This window comes from Sinohyriopsis cumingii, chromosome 6 (assembly GCF_028554795.1).
Source record: "Sinohyriopsis cumingii isolate HCF-2022 chromosome 6, ASM2855479v2, whole genome shotgun sequence".
Classification (NCBI taxonomy): domain Eukaryota; kingdom Metazoa; phylum Mollusca; class Bivalvia; order Unionida; family Unionidae; genus Sinohyriopsis; species Sinohyriopsis cumingii.
Genome location: NC_142966.1, coordinates 55,217,934 through 55,243,626, shown reverse-complemented (window position 1 = coordinate 55,243,626; position 25,693 = coordinate 55,217,934). Strand labels below are relative to the sequence as shown.

The window sequence follows — 25,693 nt, the reverse complement described above, 5'->3', positions numbered from 1 at the left end:
ATGTAAAGAACATGTGACCATGTTAACAGTACTGGCAGCCATCTATCAGAATATGCATGGGCTTACTGCAAATGATCGAAATAACACATTTGAATTACCTCAGTAGCTGCCACTGCATACACATGTACCTTGTATATCAAACAATGTCAACTTTATATCATACCATCATAGCATTATGTATTAATGAGCCAAGTGAGATGATTTTTTTATTTGCAGAAACTTTCCCAAGTTGCAACAAATTCACAAAAGAGAGCCTTCTGTTACTGAACATGTGCAAATAATTCCATAATGTCACCATAATTTATAGTGCTTTTAACATGTATGTAGTTTGCCAAGTGTACTTTAGCATTTGACATGAGTCATGAGATATTTTAACACAAGTTATCTGCCATCTTCTAGTGATCTAGGTCTATGAAAACAGCATAGAAAAGCATAGAGGCCAAGGGTTACTGGGTATCAGAGACATCCCATTTTACAAATCAGACGAAAACAAATTGAGAAAAAATGCAACTTGAGGTTTTGTAAGACACCAAGAGCCCCAAAGCCAAAAGACCAAGATGACAAAAACGTTCTTATTTCCAGCGATTAAAAGGATTGTCACACAACAGCTGCTTTGCTATTTTCCCCTTTTAACAATATTGATACAACGTTAGACTAGCAATAGAAGACATACACTATTTGATACAGGTTATAGCTGAGGTCCCTCCAAGATTAGCCATGTAATATACCTGACAAAAACTGTACTGTAATTTCAATTACATTTCCAACAGAAATTACTGCTCTTCCACATGACATGCTTGAATTGAGACATGTGGTTCTTATGAGTTTTCAATGCAAGAAGAAGTGTGAGATTATGATGGTATCTGTGACTGTAACATTCAATATGGTATATCAACAGTCTCAATATCTTCATTGCTGGGGGAGAAAAAAACTCCCAACATAGACTGTTCCATCAAAACAAACAGGGTACATTGAGAGAACAATTTTAGACTTGGGAAGTGACAAAAATTTATTTAATAAGTTTTTTTAATTTATTTCTGGTGAATAGGGTCAGTGGATAAAATGGTGTATATTTTTCAAACTGCCCCTTCATGTTTATCATAATGTGGTAACATGCAGCCTGAAGGAATATGCAATTCAAATAAATAACCTACCTGTAAATTAGTCAGTCTTGACTGTACACTCAAAGATTGTTTCTCCAGCTTCTCATGCTGAGTCTTTAAAGATTCAAACTGAAAGATATACAGGCATACTTGAGATGTGATCAACACAGGTAGTGAGATAAAATAGCATGTGAGCTAATATGCATGTAAATTCAAATGGTGAAAACCAATCATAGGCAGACTAACATGGATAGCAAAACAGAAGGAGAAAAAACAATAATGAATTAAGTAATCTGTGATTAACCTTGACAGCTTGACAATTTGTGCAATTTGTTGTTGAGGGAGATGAATGAGATTGAGATGGGTCAGAAATTCAATACCCATATGAACAAAGTGTTGACAGGACGTAAGATCTGCTTTTTTCCAATTGAATAAAAAACCCAGGTAGGTGACAACTGAGATAAATTTGTTCGTTCCTGCAAGAAAAACTGTACTGTACCATGTCCGTATATGAATAAAGCATTGTTAACAATGAGGTCCTGAACATAGAGACAATGCATTTGACAATTTTTGTAAATACCTAAGGGCTCAGGTTTAGTAAAAAAACAATAGAGCATATAACTGGTAAATTATTTGTTTTAATATGAACTGAAGGAACTGGCCAGAAGATGGAAGGATCTGGACATGAAAGCGTATGTCTGTCTGAATGCAGCAGATCATGAACTCATATCATTTTCTAAAAAGGTAAATTGATCAGTTTTTCAAGTGTGCAAATGTGTTACTTTCCTGTGGTAAAAGTGATGTCAACCTTTATTTGTTCTGTTCTATAAGAGGAGAGCCAATATTAAAATGCCATTGGAATCCTATCTATACATTATTGCATAAATGTTAAACATCTGTTTATTGTTCCTATAAAGAATGCAAGATTTTGTCCAGCACAAAATATCACTGTATTGAAAATGTTAATGGGATGGGAAGGAGGGGGGTTTTGAAGTGATACTAGCTGACAAAAAATATTTTTTATTATCATTTTAACTATCGAAAACTGACTCTCAAAATATTTACAATAGTATTCTTGTTTTTGATTTTTGTCACTAAAAATGTATATTAACATTTAAAACATTAATTTAAGAATTATTACGATGGTGCTGTCTTTTTTATATCTTTTTTTTACAATTTTACTGTTGTGGAACACTATACAGGGGAGATAACTTTAATGTCTAATCATTTACATAAAAATCTGACTTGTCTCCCTTGAAATGCCTGTTCACTAAAAGTTGTTACTAATTTTGAGTAAGACCATAAAGATCATTACAATGATAGTAAAATAAACTAAACTATACTAAGCCATAGACATGGAGGAAATGATATGACTCTAAGCCAAAATAAAGGGAATATCAAGCGAAGGAAAAATAACTTTCTCCACACATACTTCTCTCTTTAGAGCATCATTTGCTTGTTTCAGAGTGTCAAAATTGTCTTTTAGTCTCCTGTTTTCTTTCAGCTTCTCCTTCAAACTCTGCTCCATTTGGCTAATTTCAGCCATATGCTTCTACAATGAAAAAGAAAATTATTGATGACACAAATTTTAGCATTAAACACATGCAACAATTTCCAATGAATTGCTGATTTTTCATTCAAATTAATATATGTTTCAGCACCTTTTGTTTATATGTACCATCATAATTTCAAAATAATAATCTGTTTTAAGTGCTAGTCTATAGCTGCAACAAAAATTGTAAACAACAACAATATAGCAGCTTCTAACAGCAAGTTCATTACAAACATAGTTGCTCGTGGAATAAACAACACTTACTTACGATGCAAAGGATGATTACTCACCCTTCTATAAGACATATCCTCATTTGAAAAATACTTTTCGTAACCAAATTTTAATTATTAAATATGTTAATAAAAACCTGAACATTTTAGAAGAACAAGTTATGAGCTTCATGCATCATCTTTTAAATGTATTATGTACAAAGAATCTGAAGGCTATGGCAAGTGATTCCAATAGGTTTTATTATGCAATGATAAAATGCTGTGTTTTTGCTCTTTAACTTTTCTTTTTCTCCTTTTTATATCTTGCTTCTATATTCTTTTACTTCAGCAGATTTATATACAACAATATTGAATTGAATGGTTTAAGTTTTGGATGTAAATCTAGACTCTCGCAAAAGTACCTGGAACATCATAAATTTTTTGGGGTGTAATTTTTCTGTTATATATTTTTATGTACCTCTGTATATCACATTAAATTACTTGCTCTGTTGCTATATCTGTGCTTTGTAATATAAAAGCATGACAGAAACAAAATGATGGGGGCCACAACTTAATACTGTGTTATGTGTGTGTATATGTATATATATATATATATATATATATATATTTATTTATTTATATGCTGAACAACTGCTCACTGACCATGAATTTTACTGTAGTTGGATCAGTGAAAACTGCCGTGAAAAATAATGCCAGAACCAAGCAAATATATTCTAAAAACTGCACAATGACAAATGATGAAAGTCCCTATATTAACTATGTTAACTTGGAATGTTTCAATGTTGAAGTGAATGGTCAGAACCTTACAGATAAAACAAATACAACACATGCTGCTGATCAAGTTCCATGTGGTTTTTGTTATACTGTAATTAGATGCAATGGGAAAACTGAACCAGCAATGCTGTATCATGGCATGGGTTCAGGTGAGGTGGTTTTTTAAACTGCTTGATGTTACAGCAAAATCGATTTGACAACAGCTCTATTCACCCACAGACATTACATTTGCGAGTTTCCCTCAGCCACTCGTTGCTGGATCTTTCAAGGAGCTTTTACTTCCAATGCAACTGGAAGTTCATGATCCAACGTTCATGATCACCTTCACATCAATGGTGAGTATGGTGAGTATGATGGAGCTTCACACAACTCATGCAACCTACAATTACTAATTTATCCAATAAAACAATAAATCTTCTACTACATCATAACTTGCATGGGTATGATGGTTATTTAATAATGAAAGCAGTAGCCATGGCATCAAAATCACCAATAAGTGGTATTCCAAACTACATGCTAAAATGTATGATATCTGGACTGGGCACAAGCTCATACAAGTTAGTGATCAATGTAAAGTTGGCAAACTTCAAAATTACCCATCAATATTGTGCCACCAATACTGACTTGTTAATGAAAACACGGGTGTATCCATACAAGTACATAAATGATTGGAACAAATTTGTTGAAACTTACCACCAAATGAAGTGTTTTATGCATCTATGTCATGTCAAGGTACTTCAATAAAAGGTGATGAACATGCCAACAAAGTCTGGTTGGCATTTGAGTGCAAAAACATGGGTGACTATCATGATTTGTATTTGCCTGTAGTTTCAAGACACTGCCATGCATCTGTACAAGTTAAATGCCGCATGCTGCTTCTAATTAATACCAAGATTGGCTTGGGAAGTATTGTTATTAAAAAAAGAAAACTGAGTTTGAATTGACCACCAATATTGACCAACATCTTTTTATCGAACACTCAAAACAAGGCAGGATTTCTATGATGAGTCACAGATATGTGCACACATACAACACAAAACATAGACAGGTATGACCCCTCTGCTCCCAACAGTTACATCTTTGTGTCTAGATATCAGTAAACTTATGGAAGGGCAATGATGCAAGCATTACCACTCAGTGGATTTTCATGGATTGATCCCATGGAAGCTTTGCTTCTCAGAAACATATACAATTACAACAGCAACTGAGAACACAGATACTTCTTTGAAGTTGAATTAGAATATCCTGAACGACTTTGCTGAACTCATAAGGATTATCATTAGCATCTGAAGCAATATCAGTGCCTGGCCAGTGGATGTTTCCATATCAGTGTGCAATCCCGAATGAATCCAGACATAAATTTATTGAATGCACCAATCTTCTTCCAAGTCTTAGGATGAAACACAATTATGCACCACACGAGAAATCTGCAGTTGTACTTGCAATTGGGAATACATGAAACCATGATCCAGTGAGTGTTTGGATTTCAACAGTGCACTTGGATGTCACTATATATACCAACAAATATGGATCTGAGAGCAAAGGCCACAAATGAGTTTGAGAATGATTTCTTTAAACTCATGAACATTGATGTGTTTGGAAAAACCATGGAGAATCTGTGCAAATGAATTAGAGTTGATCTTGTCTGTCAAGGTAATTTACTTGTTTAAAACAAGACAGCTTTGAAGTTTCATAATTGACCCCGCATTCCAATCTCGAAGATCTTCGATGGTGGGCTTATTGCTGTTCATAGCAAAAAAATCAAAACTGAAGCTCACAAAACCAATCTATATTAGACTGTCCATGCTGTATTTGTCAAAGCTGCTGATGTTATAGTTTTATTACAAGAAGGTCAAACCATTTTACCAGGATCATGTCATGATGCTCATCGACACTGACTCATTCTTTATGCACATCACATCCGATGACATGTATGTGGACATGGCCAAAGCATGTCTGAAAAACAAATCTGATATCATTAGGTATCCAAAACTGAGATGAATGTTCAGAAAAACCAATCGAAGAATATGTGGAACTGTACCATAAAAGGTAGCAACAAACTTAATAAAAAATCACTGGAATCTATCTATTGTTTCATAAATTCTTTCAGTTACTTGTTTTCTGGGTATCCATCAGAGCTGTTCAGTTTAACCAAATCATTCGGTTTCAGTCTGGTTGGTTTGTCTACCAATGGTGCTTCAGTCATGGTAGATTGCATGAGTGGTGTTGTCACCAGGCTGAAGGTGGATACCAAGGGAATACAGGCAGTGCATTGTATTGCAAATAGGTTAGCTCTTGGTACAGGTGCAACATCTGACGAGGTTAGATACCTGGTTAAGTTTAAAGATATACTGAATAATATGTACAAATATCTTGCATATTCCCCTCCCCCCCCCCCAATATGTGTAGGCTTGAGGCAATTCATTCAGTGTTGGAGAATTCTCATACTCATTTGCCTCAGATATTCCATACAAGGTGGTTGAGTTTTGGTGTGCAGGCAGTTCTTGATAATTTACAACTCTAATTAGTGTCTTCCTATATCACAAGTTTGCAAAGGCTCCAACACTGTATAAACCCATTTCTTCAAATTTGCTTTTACAGCACAGTATATGGCTGACATTTTGAGGCATAGCTGCGTCAAACTTATCAGACATAGGATATCAACTTCACAGCAGTTAGCCCTCTTCTCCATTCATAAAATTTTGAGGTTGTACCTGAAAAATTCAGAGAATGTTCCCAAATTCGTATCTGAACCTGTTACGTCTTTATATAATAATGTCCAATCACAAAGTGAAGGTCGGTCTTAATAAAAATCAGCTGGAAAAAATATATAAAATGCAATTAAAAACAATTGTGGAGCCACAATGAAACTTTCTCCAACAAATTTAACTGCTAATGTGCCAGTGTGGTTGACCCAAACACAACTCAGTCGGCTTAATGCAGTCAAAAGCAAAAATACCTCAGGTGCATTAAAATTAGCCAAATTAAAGGTTTGAAGATAACATTGAAATGCCTTCCAAGTGTACCTGAGACACAGAATTGGTAATAATATGTTTTCATACCATTCATGTTGTACAAAACAAAGGGAGTTAAATGGAGCTACCATTAAATGGCTAAAAATGCCGGATAAAACTCACTGCAACCAACAGAGAGTCTGTTTGAAAGTATTGCTTTTATCTTCATATCAATGAGAATTGCATATAAATATATGATAACTATATGTCTATCTGTAGTCTGCATATAAATATAACTATATGTCTATATGTAGTCAGCATATAAATATAAAACTATGTGTCTATCTGTAGTCTGCATATACATATATGATAACTATATGTCTATCTGTAGTCTGCATATAAATATATGATAACTATGTGTCTATCTGTATTGTTCATATAAATATATGATAACTATATGTCCATCTGTAGTCTGCATATAAATATATGACAACTATGTGTCTATCTGTAGCCTGCATATAAATATATGATAACTACATGTCTATCTGTATTGTTCATATAAATATATGATAACTATGTGTCTATCTGTAGTCTGCATATAAATATATGATAACTATGTGTCTATCTGTAGTCTGCATATAAATATATGATAACTACATGTCTATCTGTAGCCTGCATATAAATATATGATAACTATGTGTCTATCTGTAGTCTGCATATAAATATATGATAACTATGAGTCTATCTGTAGTCTGCATATAAATATATGATAACTATGTGTCTATCTGTAGTCTGCATATAAATATATGATAACTATGTGTCTATCTGTAGTCTGCATATAAATATATGATAACTACATGTCTATCTGTAGTCTGCATATAAATATATGATAACTATGTGTCTATCTGTAGTCTGCATATAAATATATGATAACTATGAGTCTATTTGTAGTCTGCATGTAAATATATGATAACTATGTGTCTATCTGTAGTCTGCATATAAATATATGTTAACTGTGTCTATATGTAGTCTGCATACTGGAAATAGGAAAAGAATGATAGCATACATGAATGGGTACTATCTACCTTCCAAAGATGGAAAGACCATCAAGTTCATAGGTGTATTGATATGTATCGTATCACAGGCTGCGTATTGTGAATCGTATCAATACACAGCATAAGTGTATCATTTAAACCCCTACTGACATTGTTTGTATTTTGGCTCGTATGGAAATGCAGCAGCCACTGAAGTCATTAATTATTTAACAAAGGGCACTAGTGCCCGAGGCGGATGAGAACCGTTTTATTTAACTATATAATTACAAAGTCAACTGGATGGCCCTAGATGTGGTCATCTTGCTGTTTAAGTGTTGTATGCACTGTTTGTAAGCAAAGTTTCATCACCACCAACAATGCAGGCACTTATAAATTTCACATTTGAGCATGTTTAATATTAAACAAACTGTGTATTAATATTTACAGGTATTACTCAAACCTGCCAAGACATTCTCAGTAAGGCAATCTCCCCTCTCCCCCCACCCCCGTAATTTCTGAACACTACTTGTCCTTGACACATCAAATAATAACTATTGATCTATGCAGTTTAAGAATTTCTTGCTTGACACAGTACACTGTATTTGTGATCATATCAGAACCTCATAATTTGTGATTAGATCAGACCCTCATATTGTCAAGCATTTTTCAGAGTACACTATATTTGTGATCAGATCAGACACTCATATTCTCTAGCATTTTTCAGAGTACACTATATCTGTGATCAGATCAGACACTCATATTGTCAAGCATTTTTCTGAGTACACTATATTTGTGATCAGATCAGACACTCATATTCTCTCGCATTTTTCAGAGTACACTATATTTGTGATCAGATCAGACACTCACATTGTCAAGCATTTGCACATATAAATGAAGCTGAAGCATAAACTCCAAAATCAAAAAGAACCCTTGGAATGGATCTACGTCGTTGAAATTTAGCATACTGCAGGAAATTTCACTAACTCTAAGTGTATTCAAAATTAATGATGGAGAATGTTGAAATCTTCAGACAGTGAGCTTGTGCTTGAGTTTGTTGCTATAATAAGGTTCAAAAACACAAGCTCAGTTCTTTAAATGCACATGATTGTAAAGCTGACTAATGTTAAAATCGTGTTGAAACTGACTTCAAAAGTAAAATATCCATCCACAGAACTCTCCATGTTTCAACTATCTGTAATCTGTAACTGTTCTTTCAATAAAATGGCAAAAACAAACTCTTATTGTGTGACAAACCTCTTCCAATATTTGTGTCTGTCTTTTTACTTCAAGTTCAGCAATAGTTTTGATATTTTCCTGGGAGATGGAAACCATTCGCTCTCTCTCCTTCAGATCCCGTTCCCTGCTATGCAATATTTTGTTCTCCTCCTGGAAAAGAATTTGTAGTCTGTGAAATTATGTAGTATTTATTTACTTATGACTATCGTTGGGTTACAATCCAGATACTGCAAGCTGTAAAAATGTAATTTCTCCACCAATCATGAACACACTAAAAACACTACCAGTCAAGGAAAATGTTGTGTCCCTCAGCGAGAATATTAAATCAATATAAAAGAAGAAAATAGCAATATTTTGTATACATATTCAGGTAAATACCCATTGTGTATGAGAGCAATTTAAGATCTTTTCTTGCCATCCATTTACAGGCTCTGACTGTCTTGTAAAGTGACATAACTTGGGAAGGCTCAGCCTAGTCTGACCACTTCTTTGTAATTAAATGATTAAAAATCAAGCGATTTGGATCATAAAAATATTAAAAAATGAGTAACCAGTTAAATTATACTGCCTCAGACCTTATCCAGTTTCCAGTCTAAATCGGCAACACATCTATGCACATACCAAATTGGTAAGTTACAGGATACCAGAAGAAACTCTTTGAAAACTGAACCTCATTAACAATATATTAAATTTTGAATTTGGAAGATTTATATTAAAGTTTATTCTTTATTATTTAAAGAAGCATGTTTGTCAAGTCTTATTAAATAATAAATGTTTATACAAAAAAGCTTTCATATGTATGAGAAACTATTTTTTATGCCAACCACACCACTGGTAGTACATATAGTGCTACATCTAACTGTTTGTCAGTCTGTCACAGCTTGGATTAATTTTAAATCTAGGTCAGCTTTCTGGCATTCACATCTCATAAACACATTTCAAGCTGTGACAAATACATACAAATTCTTAGCTTTGAATCCAGTTAATTGAGGTTCTATTACTGATTTACATAACTTTTGTTTTACATGATTGCATGATCTCTTATTTAAAACATTAACTAGCTTAACTTGCATAAACTACAGGAAACAATACACAATGCACCTTGCAAGTGGCCAATTAGCTAAAGGTAATTTCACAGAATAGTTAAATGTTTAACCTATAGCATTCTTTTCAACATTGTGCATATCAAATATACATCCATTATTGAGTAAAATATTGTATCTTAAAGAGCATCATCATGAAGCAAATTTCAGTGATTCTATTATAATTTACAAGACATTACGTATTAAGGATTATTATATACTCATTTTTCCCTGTTAACTTTACATTGTCAGAATCGTTCAATATTCCTCGATACTGAACGCGCGACAATACACATATAGCATTCACGTGAATGAAGGAACTACTTTCTAGTGTAAACAAACAATGATGCAGATGCACTTTTGATTTGTAAACAAATCATATACACTCACGTAAGAGGCTCTTTATGTTGTGGTTGTTTAAATTTGTTTCTGAATGTACTAAAACATGTTTCATGGATTGCAATAAAACCAAGCTGTTTTTGGCACATTCCGCATTGATACAATGTTATGGATTTAGGCTAGCTACATTATATAAAAGATGGAAGATTATGTCCTTACAAATAACATACAAGTGACAAGGCATATACTGTCTTCTTTATCTGGTGATAAGAATGGCAAAATAAAATATACTTACAGTTTTACATCCTGAATTTCCTCAAAATGTTTTTTCTTAATTCTGCAAATCCGAATTACATGAGCCATGTCATAAGTTTTCAATCTGGATTACACATTTCAAAATTGTGCTGTAATTTCGATGATAAGTGCAACTGCATCCTCCTTACTGCACTCAAAATGAAATAAGCATCAAATTCCATAGCGTCATTTTGATAACTGCAATTGAAAGACTTCATATTTTTCCCACGTTATGATTTCAAACATTCAATGACAGAAACAGAAGCACATTTGCAGATGTAAACACACTTTTCCCACGCCACTTCAATCCGATGCATTTCATGTATAATTTGCACGGATGAATCCAGTCCAAAATCACAAACTTTTGTCAAATTGAAACAAAATACCAAAATATATTCATTCCAGATCAAATGGAAAAGTTGTTGCAATGTGCATTCATTCACAATATGACTGCAAATTTCAACCTCACAAGCAATTTTCTTTCGAAAGTTATCTCGAGCATGTGACTAAGATCAAATTTATCTGGACGGAGTTATGTGCGCATTAATAATGATGTCATTGTGTAATGACAAATTTGCACTTGTGTATTTAGTTTGGAATACAGCGTTCATTCATTTACATTGTTTCTTGTAGTGTATTTTGTTTATATAATTAAACCTAAGGTAGAATAAAAAAATGAGCATATAATAAAAAGGTTACTGCATTTTTATGGGAAAATATGAACTCGTTTTGTCAGAAGGATATACTGCATTCACAAGTTCGTGCAGTATTCCATCCAAAAACTCGTTCATATTTTCCCATACAAATGCAGTAACATATAAATCCTTATTCTGCACTAATTATATCATACACTGAGTTTCTAAGGATGATTAATTTCACCACAGAAATATAATGATACAATTCAGAAGCACCCTTCAATTACTGCTGTGGGTATGAGTATGGATTCCATTAAAAGTGGCAATATTTTATGTCATTAGTACTTAATTTAAATCATCATCTTGTAGCTGTTGGCTCATGAAAACCAATTATAAAGTGATTTCACAGTATTAAATACTCCATATATAGTCTACGGCATTATTATGACACATCAATGTTGGGTACCACACAGCGTAAGAGTCCCTCACTTACAATGCATGTCACATTTATTACTCCAATCAACACATTTATGAACATGGTCCACTCTCCAATGACAAAAGCATGAACAACAAATGGAATTGATCTTATAACTCTTGCAGTGTTCTATTCTGTGTGATGTCAATAAAAATGTGTGTGATTTATGTGTGTGTGTTATTTAGCTTTAATGATTTTTCAGTCATGTCACTATGATGTCTGCAGTGTGGTAGTTTATAGTGATGTCCACCAATGGAGCATCATACCACAGATATGTATCGTCATTATCACACTCAGTCACATTAACCTGACACCAGGCTAACAAGTCCTAACAATAACCTCTTAATGCTGAGTGCAAAGCGCAGCAGATGTAAGTATTTGGTATGACTTGGCCGGCATTTGATCCTGTGACCTCCCATATCCAAGGTGGATGATCTAACCGCTAAGGCCACCAGAACTGTTGCCAGATCTTTCGAAGTAAATCTTTGGTTAATTTTATGAAAACTTTCACATTTATGTCTGTACACAGCTTAACTTACTGTGATTCAAGTACTGAAAACATTAAAATATGAGATCCTAGTTTAATATACTTTTCTAAGTGAAACAAAATGTTTATAGTATGAAAGTAGACAATAGACAAACCTTCAGCTTTTCACTTATTAGCTGTAGTTCTTTGTAAACTTCCTTCAAATTGTCTCCACTTAGGTCAAGTTGTTCTAAAAAGAGGACGATAAGAATCATGCAGTCATTTTGAATGAGTTGAGGCATCTTCAATAGTGAAAGGTCATTGATACACTTTGTTTCATTTAAAGATGTTGATCCCTACTCCTGTCATTTGAAAATGCAGTTGAGGTAAAATTTATTTTGAAGAAATTTCTCTAGTTTTCTGAATCATTTCAGAAAAATTACAGTAACTACAGCATGAATAATAACAGCAACAAAAGTACTACTGACTGAAAACGTCTGATTTTTTACCCAATTAAAAGAGCTGATAGTTTTTAAACCTAATCAAACTAGGTTCATTCTTATTTTAAGTAAAATTTAGAATGTGTCAAACAAAAATATAAGGTTCAGTATTTTTGATCCTGTGCAATTAATGCAAAAAAAAAAAACTGTTACGAAATATTAATGTAAACAGTGTGATTGTCATGCTCACTAAAATTCCAAACTCTAACTCCACGCCAATATATGGGGATCAAATGGTTAGCTTCTTTGTTGATGACCCAAACAATTCAGAAAGTCGACTCCCAGGCAAGTTTGTTGGCCAGGTTTTCATTCTGGTAAAAAAAATCACCAAGGAGGCCAAATCTAACATTTTAAGTTTAGCGATAATATTCCAAAATTCACTTGAATGTGGCAAGAAAATGTTTTTTACCCCACTTTATAAAAAGTGCGGGATGACATGTTTTAACTGCTGCTAATGTGCCGGGAGTTTAATATGATAGGCTGTAGAATGTGTCTTGTACAAGACTATTAAAGGACTGCTTTATTTTGTGATAAACCATGGCCTGTGGCAATGATGATTCAATGTCATCGTCTCTATATAATTCACTGCCAATACCCTGCAGGCAAGCAATGAATCAAGGAGAAACCGATCCCGACCAATGATTCTGTCATACCAGAAATGATGGCTAGTTCACATGAAATATGGCCAGCACAGTTACTGGCTATTTGTAAGGTGGTCCATTTGATGCCAGTACCAACTGTACCACCAGTATGGCTTGACAATTCTATCACTAAAATTCTCTACATAATGTACTTGGATAATCTTATGCAAGGTAAGACCAAAAGATCTCATTAATTGTAATTGTATGTACTTGCAGCTATGTTAGGATGGAAAATCTATCATTAAGATATCAGTAACTGTAGAGATATGAATGCGAAGACCAGAAAAAACAAAAGGATCTATCACTATGATCTCCGTAATTGTAACTGTATGTTAGGACAGACAAGTCTGTCATTATGATCTCTGTAATTGTCAAAACATGAAGCCGCAGGCCAGGCAACATGGATGGATCTTTCAGTAAGATCACCTTATTAAGATGGCTTCACTGGATGGACAGTCAGCTCGACTGGTTGGATGATCATGGACAGTTTTGGATGACAATAGTAAAGCAAAGGATACATCCGTTAACACCCCCAGAATTACAGGCCTGAAAGCCCCACCTGGATATGGGGGGAAGGGGCATATGCCATATAGACTACATAAAAATGAGGTTACGTACCCTTATTATAAAATAAATACTTTTAGTAATTTTAAAATCTACCTTGTTAGCACCCTTTCCCTTGGATGACTTTAGCAAACCTGAAGTTTATACACTCTTAGACCCTACAGTGCACACACTGCAAGGTACTGGCAAAGTACATTCTGCACATGAAAGGCACATATCATGCATGTCTTTCTATGCCTAGAACTTGTTGAATTTATTACACTTCATCAGCAGGTTTCTATGAAACATTAAGATAAAACAAAACATAACAAAAAGGTATAAATTAACGATGCAGCATGTAAATAAGTTGCTACAACAACACCCGTTACTAACTCAGTGAGTGAAAAGTAGGCAGTGTGTACAAACCATGAATAACAAGATACATCAACAATAGTGTGCTGTACCATGTGGTCAAAGAAAATGTCAATATTTTTTTTAAATTTTAACAAAATATTTGCAAAATTCAAAAGATATTTACCACTTGTCTTCAGTCCAAAATCATGGATGGTTTGAATTTAACACAAGTTTGGCACTGGTTTCACTTGAGGTGTCTTGCACAATTTTGTTGTAAGGAAGTGAAGCTTAAAAACTAGCAAACACCCGGTGTTTGAAAGGGAGTTGTTGGGCAAGAGGTATTGCCCTTAATCTATGTGAGATAAGCAGAAAAGACGAATTTCTGTCTTTTCAGTAGGGCTGGATTCAGGAGGTAGAAAGCTTATATCTCTAACACTAATATGATCAGGAAATTTATCTGATGGATAAATCATTTAGTGAAAAACCCATGTTGCAAAGGCCATCCAATTTGAAGAAAAAGCCATAACAAGATTTTCAAAATGCTTGCCATGCAATCCATATTATCATACAGGCATTATTTTGATTCAGTACTAATCAAGCATGACAAGTCCATTGGTGAAAACTTCATGCATCTATAGCAATATATTTCAAAGAAGTAGCGATAAAAGAGTTGTTGGAAACAATGGAGGTCTTATAGGCACCATTTTTATTTGATACCAAGCAGACATTGATCAAATTCTTATACAATCAGATAAGCATAGGTCAAAATTTTCAATAAAAGGAACTGGAGGCCATACTGGAGGTCATATTAGCATAATTTTTGTTTTGATACCAAGAAGACTAAGTGGCTATTCATGAAAATCCAATAAGTATTATTGTGAAAACACCATGTTCCCATGATCAACTGTTCAGGATGGAAAGTGATAAAATTTTCAATAGGGCCACTGTGGTGACAATATTGGAGGCTTGAGCCCACCTTGGAGATATTTTGCTACTTGTATAACTGCTTGCCAGCCAGCAAACTGAAACACTACTATAACATGCTGACCTACATTACATTACTTACTGGATCTATTTGGACTGCAACTGCACATGGTATCTAATATGAAACTATATGAGCAGACTGGTCACTGACTCTATCAATCAAATGTTGAGATCCATGGAACTGGTCAAAATACACATCTCATCACAACATGGCAATTTCAATGCATAATCAGTTCAACATTAAATCATACAATTCTCTCAACTTTATTTCTTTCAGATTTTTTTTATTACCTCTGTGCACCATTACCTTGGCAAATAAAAGTAATGTATCAAAGCAAGAGAGTCCAAGCCCACAAGAAGCAAATGTATACCGGGGTCAAGTTGACTAGGTTGAACAAATCAATGGGTTTGTTCATTAAGGTACTCTTGTATCATTCACCTAATTGAAGAAACTTCTTTTATTTGTTTATCATGTTGTTGAGACTGTTTTCACACATACAGATTTTTCATTGTGGCATCAAAAGCCATCTTTGAGTACGAATTTCCAAGCATAAAATCTGAAGTTTGTGCAAAAAAAACCAGAACCCATGATTATGATGAACCATGGTTTTATATATATATATATATATATATATATATATATATATATATATATATATATATATATATATATATATATATAAATAAAAAAGAAAATTTATTACCATGATCATGTTGTCCAGATTTATCTTGAGTTCTCCTCTCTCTATGAGGCTTTCGTTTATTGCGTTGAGATTTTTTACTTGCATCATGCAGATAAAAGTCAGACAAGCTGTCTGATTCTACGACATGTCTGTGAGTTGCATAATGAGTTGGCTCTATAGGTGTCACAGTAGATTCTGAAATGACACAAATGTTATGATTTATGTATGTATTCGAATAGTCTAACTTGGCTTAAACAACAATTGTTTTTGGCAAGAATCTGGTATTAATGACCAGTTTCTAAATTCACCAATCCTGAGCATTACAAGATATTTAGTGATTTTTGACAATAGGGTCAGTCTCACGTATTTTACCCACTGTATCAGTATATATCAAATATGAAAATTCTGTATATGTTGACCGGAGTATAATGAAGTAAAAATGAAATGTTATCTCTGGTGCTTAGGACATCAATTGGACCCTGCCATGTCCCATAGTTTTGGAGAACTATGTTCACATGATTGATGAATTATTTTGTAATAGCAAGCAATTTCGTGATTGAAAGATCTTTCCTTCTGAAATATCGCTCACCGACATTCAAGTTTTAATTGACAGCAAAAGTGCAAAATAACATGACCGTAATAAACACTAACTCCCCATCGCACCAATCCCATACATCTTGTGCTTTCTCAAGAAAACAAAATTCTTGAATAAGCTATACATATATAAACAAAATAGTTACAAATTATTTAAAAAATCTCAAGCACAGCAGAATGCTGAACATCGTCACTCATACTTTTATCCATCATCCCAATGGCAAGAACAAATTACAAAGATTTTTGAGCAAATTTATAAAGCACCAAACCAATAATGGAGAGCTATAATAGCTAAATTGTTAGTGTCTTTGACCCACAAACAGTAAGTTGTGGGTTCAAAATCCTGTCTGGACCAACCCTGGTTAATTGCAAAGGGTGGAATGATAGGTACAGAAATTTACTCCGATAGCCTCAACATTAAAGAGCTTATCTTGTGCCGATAAGCCATTTAACACAACTTAAATCAAGTTTGAACAGCAGGAAGTAGTGCAAAATAATAAATTTGCATGTATAAATAATGTATGCATAATCCCAAGCTCCATGTGTTTTCTTCTAAATGACTGGGGATCAGTAGGCACAGATGCCTGGAACAAAACTGTATTTTCAACACTTCAAGATCAATTTATACCTAATTAAAAGATTCACTGTTGCAGACACAGATTCATGTATGGACATGATCTAATAATGTTCTCTGTATTTTATGCAATCAAAAGAAAACAAGAAATAATGAAATACGTAAGTGACACAACCTAATAGATTGATGTATTATAAGAAATCACCATTAGTGCTAACTGAATCTGTAACCTTTCTCAACCTATCATAATGAATTTGAAAGTTTGCACATGCAAAATACCATCAATGTGTAAAAAGGTAAACATACTACAGGTAAATTGTGTCAGTCTTACAAGTCCTTTTCCTTGGACGAGTAAAAATATTGTTAATAAATTTCTTCTAATCATTCTTGCTTTCTCTTTCATCTTCTTGCTAGATTACACTGTGTCATGTGCTGATAATCATTGGTACAGAATACCTGTAGCATTTGGTATCTGAACATGCATTATTGATTCACTGATCAAGTCACTTTTAAATGGCTTATATCCTATACTACTGATTCTCTGATTACGTCACCCATTGACTGACTTGTTTCACATACTATTGATTCACAGATTAGTCACTTCCTGACAGGCTTACTTCCTGTACTATTGATTCTCTGATTAAGTCACTCATTGAAGGACTTGTTTCATGTACTATTGATTCACTGATTAGTCACTCCCTGACAGGCTTACTTCCTGTACTATTGATTCTCTGATTAAGTCACTCATTGAAGGACTTGTTTCATGTGCTGTTGATTCACTGATTAGTCACTCCATGACTGGCTTACTTCCTGTACTATTGATTCACTGATAAACTCAGTCATGGATGGGCTTAATTCCTGAAGGATTTTTTTATGTTCAGGGTTAGAACCATGCACTCTATCCGACAATACAACAAAAATAAAACTGGTTCCCAATTTATTAATATGCATTTCAAACTTGAGGCTATTGCTCACACTACTCTTCTACTTGCATGGCAACATGCTTACTTCATGATCTATGCAATATATAATCATACAATTTCTTCGCATTTCAATTGTATTTGATTTTTGCATTTACAATGAATGTAACCGTTGTAGTAAAAACAAATTGTCAGCTGTTTACAAGATTGTATATTAGGGTAAATTTTGTTACTTACCAACTGGCAGTCAGAACTGCAATCTGCAAAACTGGTTAAGTTCTGTTAGAACTATGACTTGTGTCTAGTATCTATAACCTTTCACAACTGTTTTGGCTTTTTATTGGCGTTAATATATATCTGGTTTAAGATCATGTATGTATCATTTATTTGTTTCCAATACTTTTAAGTTTGATTTGTAACTGCTGATTACTCATTTAATTGTGTGTGTAATGAAAAATTGTGTGCATAGATTTACACATACACCGCTCCCTCGATAACTCGCGATCCTGCTTATAACGCGGTGTCCGTCTTGGCTCCCGATTTTTTCCAGAGAAAATGTATTTAAAATATGTTTAAAATACGCTGAACATGAAAAAATTACGATAAGAATTGATAAATTAAACCTTGATACATTGCTCGTTTTATCATCGAAAATGGTGATTAATGCCCGTAAAAATATAATCCATATTTTGAAATTTGCAAGTTCTAAAGAAGAATTAATTTCAGAGATCTCGAAAACGCTTAATTACGCGTATTTGGAAGCCAATTTTTGATCTGGGACGCAGAAAATCACTGAGGCGGGAGTCCTCCGTACGCATGATATAGGTGCGCGGGAAAATTCAAAGATTTGCCGGTCCTGTTTCAGCCACCTGCTTTGTGGGAAAATGTATTGATTAGTTAACTGTGCTGATATTTACAATGACAGAATTCAGTGACTGAAAGACTCTTTGATGTACTGTTGCCATTTTATAGGAGTACATTAAAAAAAAAAAAAGAACATGATGCAACAGCTAGGCGGCTAGTTCAAAGGCTTTGACTAGCGGCCGAGTGAGAAAATGTACTGGTATTTAGTGATTGACTTCAGAGGCAGAAAGACCCAGTTTTAAAATCCTAGCGAGACCTCTGTTTAAAGATATCATATATTATGTAAGTTTTTATGATAAATAGTTATCAGTATACTGTAAATAAACAGTCTGGTGAAATAGCGATCAATGAAAACTTCTGGTAAATGCTAACAGGTGGCAACAGAGAATGAAATAAACACCAATTAAACGTCTTCCTGTGTGAAAGTCACGTTCTAATCCTTTAATTCCGTTTCATTGTAAACATTATAATCACAACATATTATGTTCATTGAAAACATGAAAAGAGTCAGTCGACCGTCACCTCGAAACCCGTGAGTACTTCTGTGAGAACCTAATTACATGTACATGCCAGCTTTGTTCTGATCAACAACTTAGGAAAGTGTCTGTTGCATTTAAAAAAAAAATCGATTACAAGAGACCTGGGGTGCTGGATTAAGGGTCTTGGAGCTGCCTTTGACGTAAAGCAAAACAGTAGGCTGTTTGGGAGAAATTCGTACAGACTCATGGTCCTGAGATGGGCGTTTCTCTTGATGATATGGAGGAGTGGATTTGTGCTGACAATGATTGCCCCACAGCCAAATACATGTCAGATGAAACTATAATTATTTCTATAGCGAACGAATTTGCAGCAGAAGACGATTCTAACTGGAGTAACACAAGGGTTGAAAGTGATGCAGACGCAGATGTTGCACCCCCACCCCTCTGCACAGGAAGCAATCAAATATTTTGATATTGCCATAAGGTGGCTGGAGACCCAAAATGTTGACTATGTAAAGCTCATGCAGTTGAGAAATCTGAGGGATTTTGCTCGGCGGTAGAGAAACCAAGGAGTAACACACACAAAAAAAAATAACTGATATTTTTCAAAAAGTGAATTGATATTTGTCAAGCGTGGCACAAACGGCAAGTAGTAACTTGTTCTAATTTACGTTTTTTTAAAGTTGTAGACCAATTAAATACGTCTGTACTGATTAACCCTTGTTTTTTTTTGTTTTCCATTTTACTTCTATCACATTCAAAAATATTTATCTATCTATTATTCGATCAACACTGTTTCTCGAAAAGAGTCGATCTTTTGTATATAAAAAAATGTCTAATTTGGATCAAACAATAAAGCTAGAATGTATCCAATTCAACATAAAAATTAGTGACGTAGTACACAATGTGTGCAGTGTACACATGTTAAGCAAACGGAAACCACGTGGAATAATGTTTTCGATGATTGCCTCAATATACTGTAATTTATCCTGAAATTAATGTTGTCCTATGAGGAAATAATAAAGCACACAGTTATGAAGAGATATTTATTAACATTTAATCTCAGAACGATTATAAAGTGAGTATTCAACAGTATAATCTGCCAACCCCCCCCCTTATTTCTCCGTTATGTCGTCAATCACTTTATTGGTTTTGGGCTTATTTTATAGGTCCCTCGATAACTCGCGCCTCACTTATAGTGCGGTCGATGTTTCTGGACCCTGATGTGCGCGAGTTATCGAGGGAGTGGTGTAGTATGTAATTCCCATGTGTGTAATGTGAAATTAGTGACATAAGCATGGTCCTGAGGTAACATGAATCCTGAATACTGTACCCAAATCCAGGGATATCAACAACCCAGAATACTGTACCTAAGTCCAGGGGTATTAAGACCCCTGAATACAGTACCACCTAGGGTATCAACAACCCAGAATACTGTACCCAAGTCCATGGGTATTAAGAGCTCTGAATACAGTACAGTAACCATGTCCTGGTGTATAAGGAGCCCTGAATACTGTACCGACTGGGGTATCAAAACACTGATTACTGTACCCAAGTCTCCTGGTATCAAAGCCCTGAATACTGTAACCCTGTCCCAATGTATCAAGAACCCTGAATACTGTACCCAACTATTAAAAGTCCTGAATACTGTACCCAAATCACTGTCAATGGAATACTCCATGCTTCAAAAACTTCTTCAGCCTGCAATAAATGAAAATAATGAATGGTTATTAGAAATGTTGTTTTAGAAGAAGAAGAAAAAAAAAACAATATATCATTAGACTTTTTTCCCCTCTCTATATCCTATGTAAGCAATAAGCTTTTGGCAAAATAATGAGCAAACTTTACCTGCAGTGTATCAAAAACAGCACATCATAATTTAAATATTCTGCTTGATGTTTACTATGACTGAATTCAGAGGCAGAAAGACCCCAAGATGTATATGTGGTCATTATAAGAGTACATCAAATGAACTAACTTTAGCTTTCATTATTGTGTTAGTTTTATACTGTAGCTAACCAAATAATACATGTGGCCTTGAAATCAAGACACACTGAGACTTAGACAAATTGCTGTGTGCAAACTTGGATAAGTATTGTGGGGTTAAATGGCGAATATATGAAGACTGTAATGAAATTCAGAAGAGTGCTAAGGTTGCTAGAACTGATAGTACAGATAAAGCAATAACTAAGTGTAAGAAAGTGTGAGATGCCTCGCTCAGTGTTTGCAATAAGGCCTATCCTTGGACTGACAAAATTCAGTATTGACTCTGATGGACAGACAAGAACTATCTGTCAAAGGTTTAAAGAATTTGGAAAATTAAACTCATTTCTTCTCATCTGGATATTCAGCCACTTAGATATGCCCGATATGCTTATGGGGACTGCAATTTTTGCTGATAGGACTCCTATTCTGGTAAAAGCTGGACTCTTAGTTTAAAAATCCTAGTGAGACCTCTGCTTCCATGCTTCTGTAGCTATCCCTTCATAGAATGTCTGACCTTTTCTATGCTTCTGTAGTTATCCCTTCATACTATGTCCAACCTTTCCATGCTTCTGTTGTTATCCCTTCATAGTATGTCCAACCTTTCCATGCTTCAGATAGTTATCCCTTCAAAGTACACATGACCTTTCCATGCTTTTGTAGTTATCACTTTATATTATGTCTGACATTTGCCATGCTTGTGCAGTTATCCGTTCATGGAAATATGAAGACTGGAGCTAAATGTCTGATTTCTGATAAATGTTATAATAATATGCCAGTGCCTTCTGTAAGTGACCTAGAATGCATCTTATCAGGACTCCCCTACTTTACTTTATTGAATAAGTTTGCTTTACCAAGACTAGAGTGAAAATATCAGCTATTATTTATTAAAAATGGATAATATTTTCTTATTTCGGTTCAAAAACGTGTTGTCTACAAACCATCAGACTCTTTTTAGTCCAATAATGACATCTGGGAGGATTTCATTTTTATTGCTAATTTGTTAAAATACTCATGTTTGGCAGTTCTCATTATTTTACAAAATTTGTCATCAAGAGAGTAGAAAGAAACATCTGACAGAATCCTAAAATGTATGTGACCTTGCCCTAAAAGATATAGCCCCAATTTGGTACATGGTACACATATTAGGGAATAAAGAGTACACCAAGTTTCATTCCTCTGGTAAAAATAGTGGGCAGCTGGTGAAAATTTGTTCTCTTCTAACTCTGACACAAAATGATACTTTTACATTTGTTCTTTGATTTCATGAAATGTTTGGCTTGAAAAGACCAAGAGTATGGTGAAATAGGGTTATTAAGGTATAATCCGGTAGCTCAAGTCAATTCTTGCATAGTTCACCAAAGAGTTTTCCACTGCATGATAATGCTAGAGCTTAGCCTGTATAGAGGAGACCCTAATATGGGCATTTCCTTGAGGTGAACAATGGCCATAGGTACGGACCTTTTGCAGACAATAATTCACCCTTGTAATAAACCTGCCACTTCTTTCTTAAATCTTATATTGTTTTGCAATTCCATCATGATCACGAAAGAAAGTACACTGCATAAACATGAGAGAGTTATTTCTGCACCCAGTGATGCCATAATGTAAACCCTTACATAAGTTATGCAAGTTCTGTGAGAGAAAGAATGATAAAGAAAAATGTGATCTATCCTTGTATCTGTTGACTAGCGTACTGTCCCTGCCTTGTACGGAAAGTAAATTACAGATAAACCAACAGTGGTTATCATGCTTTGAAAGAAGTCACTAAGGAAGTGTGTCATGTTTCATTAAGAGATCATGTTAATAATTTATAGTATTCACAAACTCTCCCATTTGTACTCACTATCGATTTCAAAAGCAAGGAGCATCAAGAATAAAAAAATGCACAAAACTTAGCTATTTCATTCATAGATTTATAATTTCTAACCTGACTGTTACAAAGGGGTGCATAACACTGTCGACTTATTGGTGTGTCATAGCAAATGGAAGCTCTTGGTGAAAACAAGCGGACAGGCTGCTAACTGACCTTTTCTGTCTTCTACAATAGTCCATTTCACTGTGTGTGTGTGTGTGATTTGGATTTTTAACATAACTGAAACAATTTTTCAGTCATATCTCTATAATGTCTACAGTGCGGCAATTTATAATGATGTCTAGCACGGGGCATCATGCTGCAGACATGTAGCATGATGTCCCACCCATACACATTATCCTGACACCAGGCCGACCAGTCCTAACACTAACCTCTTAATGCTGAGCACCATGCGACGCAGCTGTGGGTACCATTTTTGTAAGTCTTTGGTATGACTCGACTGGGGATTGAACCTGCCACATCCGAGGTTGACGCTATAACGACTAGGCTACGAGAGAGGTTGTCCATTTCAGTAAAAACGATGTCATCTGCATACAATATCTGCATGTCTATTTTAACACTTCTAAAAGAAACTGAACAAATAAAAAGGAAGAACTCTTGTTTACATGTGTTTAAAAAGATGGCACTCCAAAATTTACTGATATTGAGATTATCAAAGATGGCAAACTACATCACATCTGTTGCTTGAAAGCACAGATTCACCCATGTAAATTAGGCAACGATGTTATTAAAGAAACTCCCATTCAGTTTACAATGACAACAAGTTGACATTGTTTGGGATCCCCTGGCAACAATCAGGTTTGAAATAAATCAGAGAATCAAATGACTAAGTTTTGTGCATTTTTTATTATGTCTGTTAATTATGCAAACTGTTAGAAATTATGTTTTGTTATGAGCTTGTACACTGGAGAGTGTGTGTGTGATTTGAATTTTTAACATAGCTTTAATAATTTTTCAGTCATATCGCTATGAAGTCTGCAGTGTGGCAGTTTATAGTGATGTCTTGCACGGGGGCATCATGTCGCAGACATCTAGCATGATGTCTAACCCAGTCGCATTATCTTGACACCAGGCTGACCAGTCCTAACACTAACCTCTTAATGCTGAGCACCAAGCGAGGCAGCTGTTAGTACCATTTTTGTAAGTCTTTGGTATGACTCAGTCTGGGATCGAACCCACTACCTCCAGCATCCAAGGTGGATGCTCTAACCACTAGGCCACCGGAGTGGTCCCACTGCTGAGAGTGAACATGAATTTAGTCATATCACTACAATGTCTGCAGTGTGGCAGTTTATAGTGACGTCTAGCAAAGGGGCATCATGCTGCAGACATGTAGCATGATGTCCCACCCAGTCACATTATTCTGACACCAGGTCAACCAGTCCTAACACCAACCTCCTAACCTAATGCCAAGCAGCTAGCAAGGCAGCTGCTAATACTATTTGTAATAAATATGATCATAAGCAACACTGTGTCAATTATGGTCCATAGTGGCTACTACTGAATGAAATTCCAAGCTTATCCTTGCAAGAACATGCACATCAGCATCGGTATATGACATAATCATCAAACATCAGACGCTAAACTTGGTATATTTCTTAATCAAAGCCAATGAAAGTTCGCCTGGAGTTATGTATCTGATGATCAACGGAACTGCATGTACTATACAAAAAAAAAGGTGATGTTCATTGTTTTTAAATGTAAACTTGTTTTAAAAATGTTGACAATTTAGGGGAATTTGTGCTATAAGATGTTTGTGTCCTTACTGGCTAGAGCTTTACATCTGTAAATAATCGCAAGACGGCGCGTGTCCAAAATTAATCGGAAAATCCCGTATGCCGCGATAATACAGCGTTGAGGTATAACTGTAACTGAGTTTCCAAACCTCTCGTCGGCGATAATTTGCAAATAATGAGTGAAAAATAAATACACAGGTACCAACGCTAACTAATGTAGATTTTTTAACGGAGATGGAGCAAGGGTAACACGTACGACGTGGATGAGCTGTAAAAATAGATTGTAAGATAACTCTGTGACCGACGGTGACATGTTCAGACATGCCGTAACACTTATAAAACCTCTAAAATTCATAGCTTTGTCTTCTCAAATTTGCCAAACATACTCACCGAAATATTATCATACATCAGATCACATTCCACACTATTATAGCAGGTCAAAAATAAAGGCGATAATTCATAAAACTTTTTCCTTAGCTACCACACCACCAAGACATTCGCCATTTTGAATTTGGAGCCAAGGTCACATGATCCAGACAAAGGCACAGCACAATGTGCAATTTCCGATTTTCATCCAATGCTCTTTTCCGGACTCCAACTCGGAGTGAACGATCGTGTATTTATAAAAGGATTATATATGCTACCAAGATATCATTTTGTTTGCATTTCTAGATTCAATATATACTGGGTAATCTCGTCTGAACTAAATCGACACACAGGAAAAGCATCCTCACTAACCAAGGTTCTGAAATAATATAACCGATCCTTGGCTAGTAAAGACACAGCTG

General features: G+C 34.9%; 1 protein-coding gene across 2 annotated transcripts in view; it reads right to left on the bottom strand.

Annotated features, from left to right (window-relative positions):
* LOC149796966 (coiled-coil domain-containing protein 138-like) overlaps positions 1-25,432 on the bottom strand; it is a 63,063-nt gene extending 37,631 nt beyond the window's left edge. Inside the window, exons 1-7 of one of the 2 annotated variants that reach the window (XM_089961646.1) lie at positions 25,296-25,432; positions 20,964-21,011; positions 15,901-16,074; positions 12,351-12,424; positions 8,902-9,033; positions 2,536-2,655; positions 1,155-1,232 (exon numbers count right to left, since the gene is read on the bottom strand). In XM_089961646.1, coding sequence (XP_089817772.1) covers positions 1,155-1,232; positions 2,536-2,655; positions 8,902-9,033; positions 12,351-12,424; positions 15,901-16,074; positions 20,964-20,991 — 606 coding nt within the window. In that variant the 5' untranslated portion in view covers positions 20,992-21,011; positions 25,296-25,432. Of the gene's footprint in view, positions 1-1,154; positions 1,233-2,535; positions 2,656-8,901; positions 9,034-12,350; positions 12,425-15,900; positions 16,075-20,963; positions 21,012-24,935; positions 25,116-25,295 lie in introns of those variants that run through there. The other variant, XM_089961647.1, reaches the window with a different exon arrangement.
* Positions 25,433-25,693: the final 261 nt, after the last annotated feature.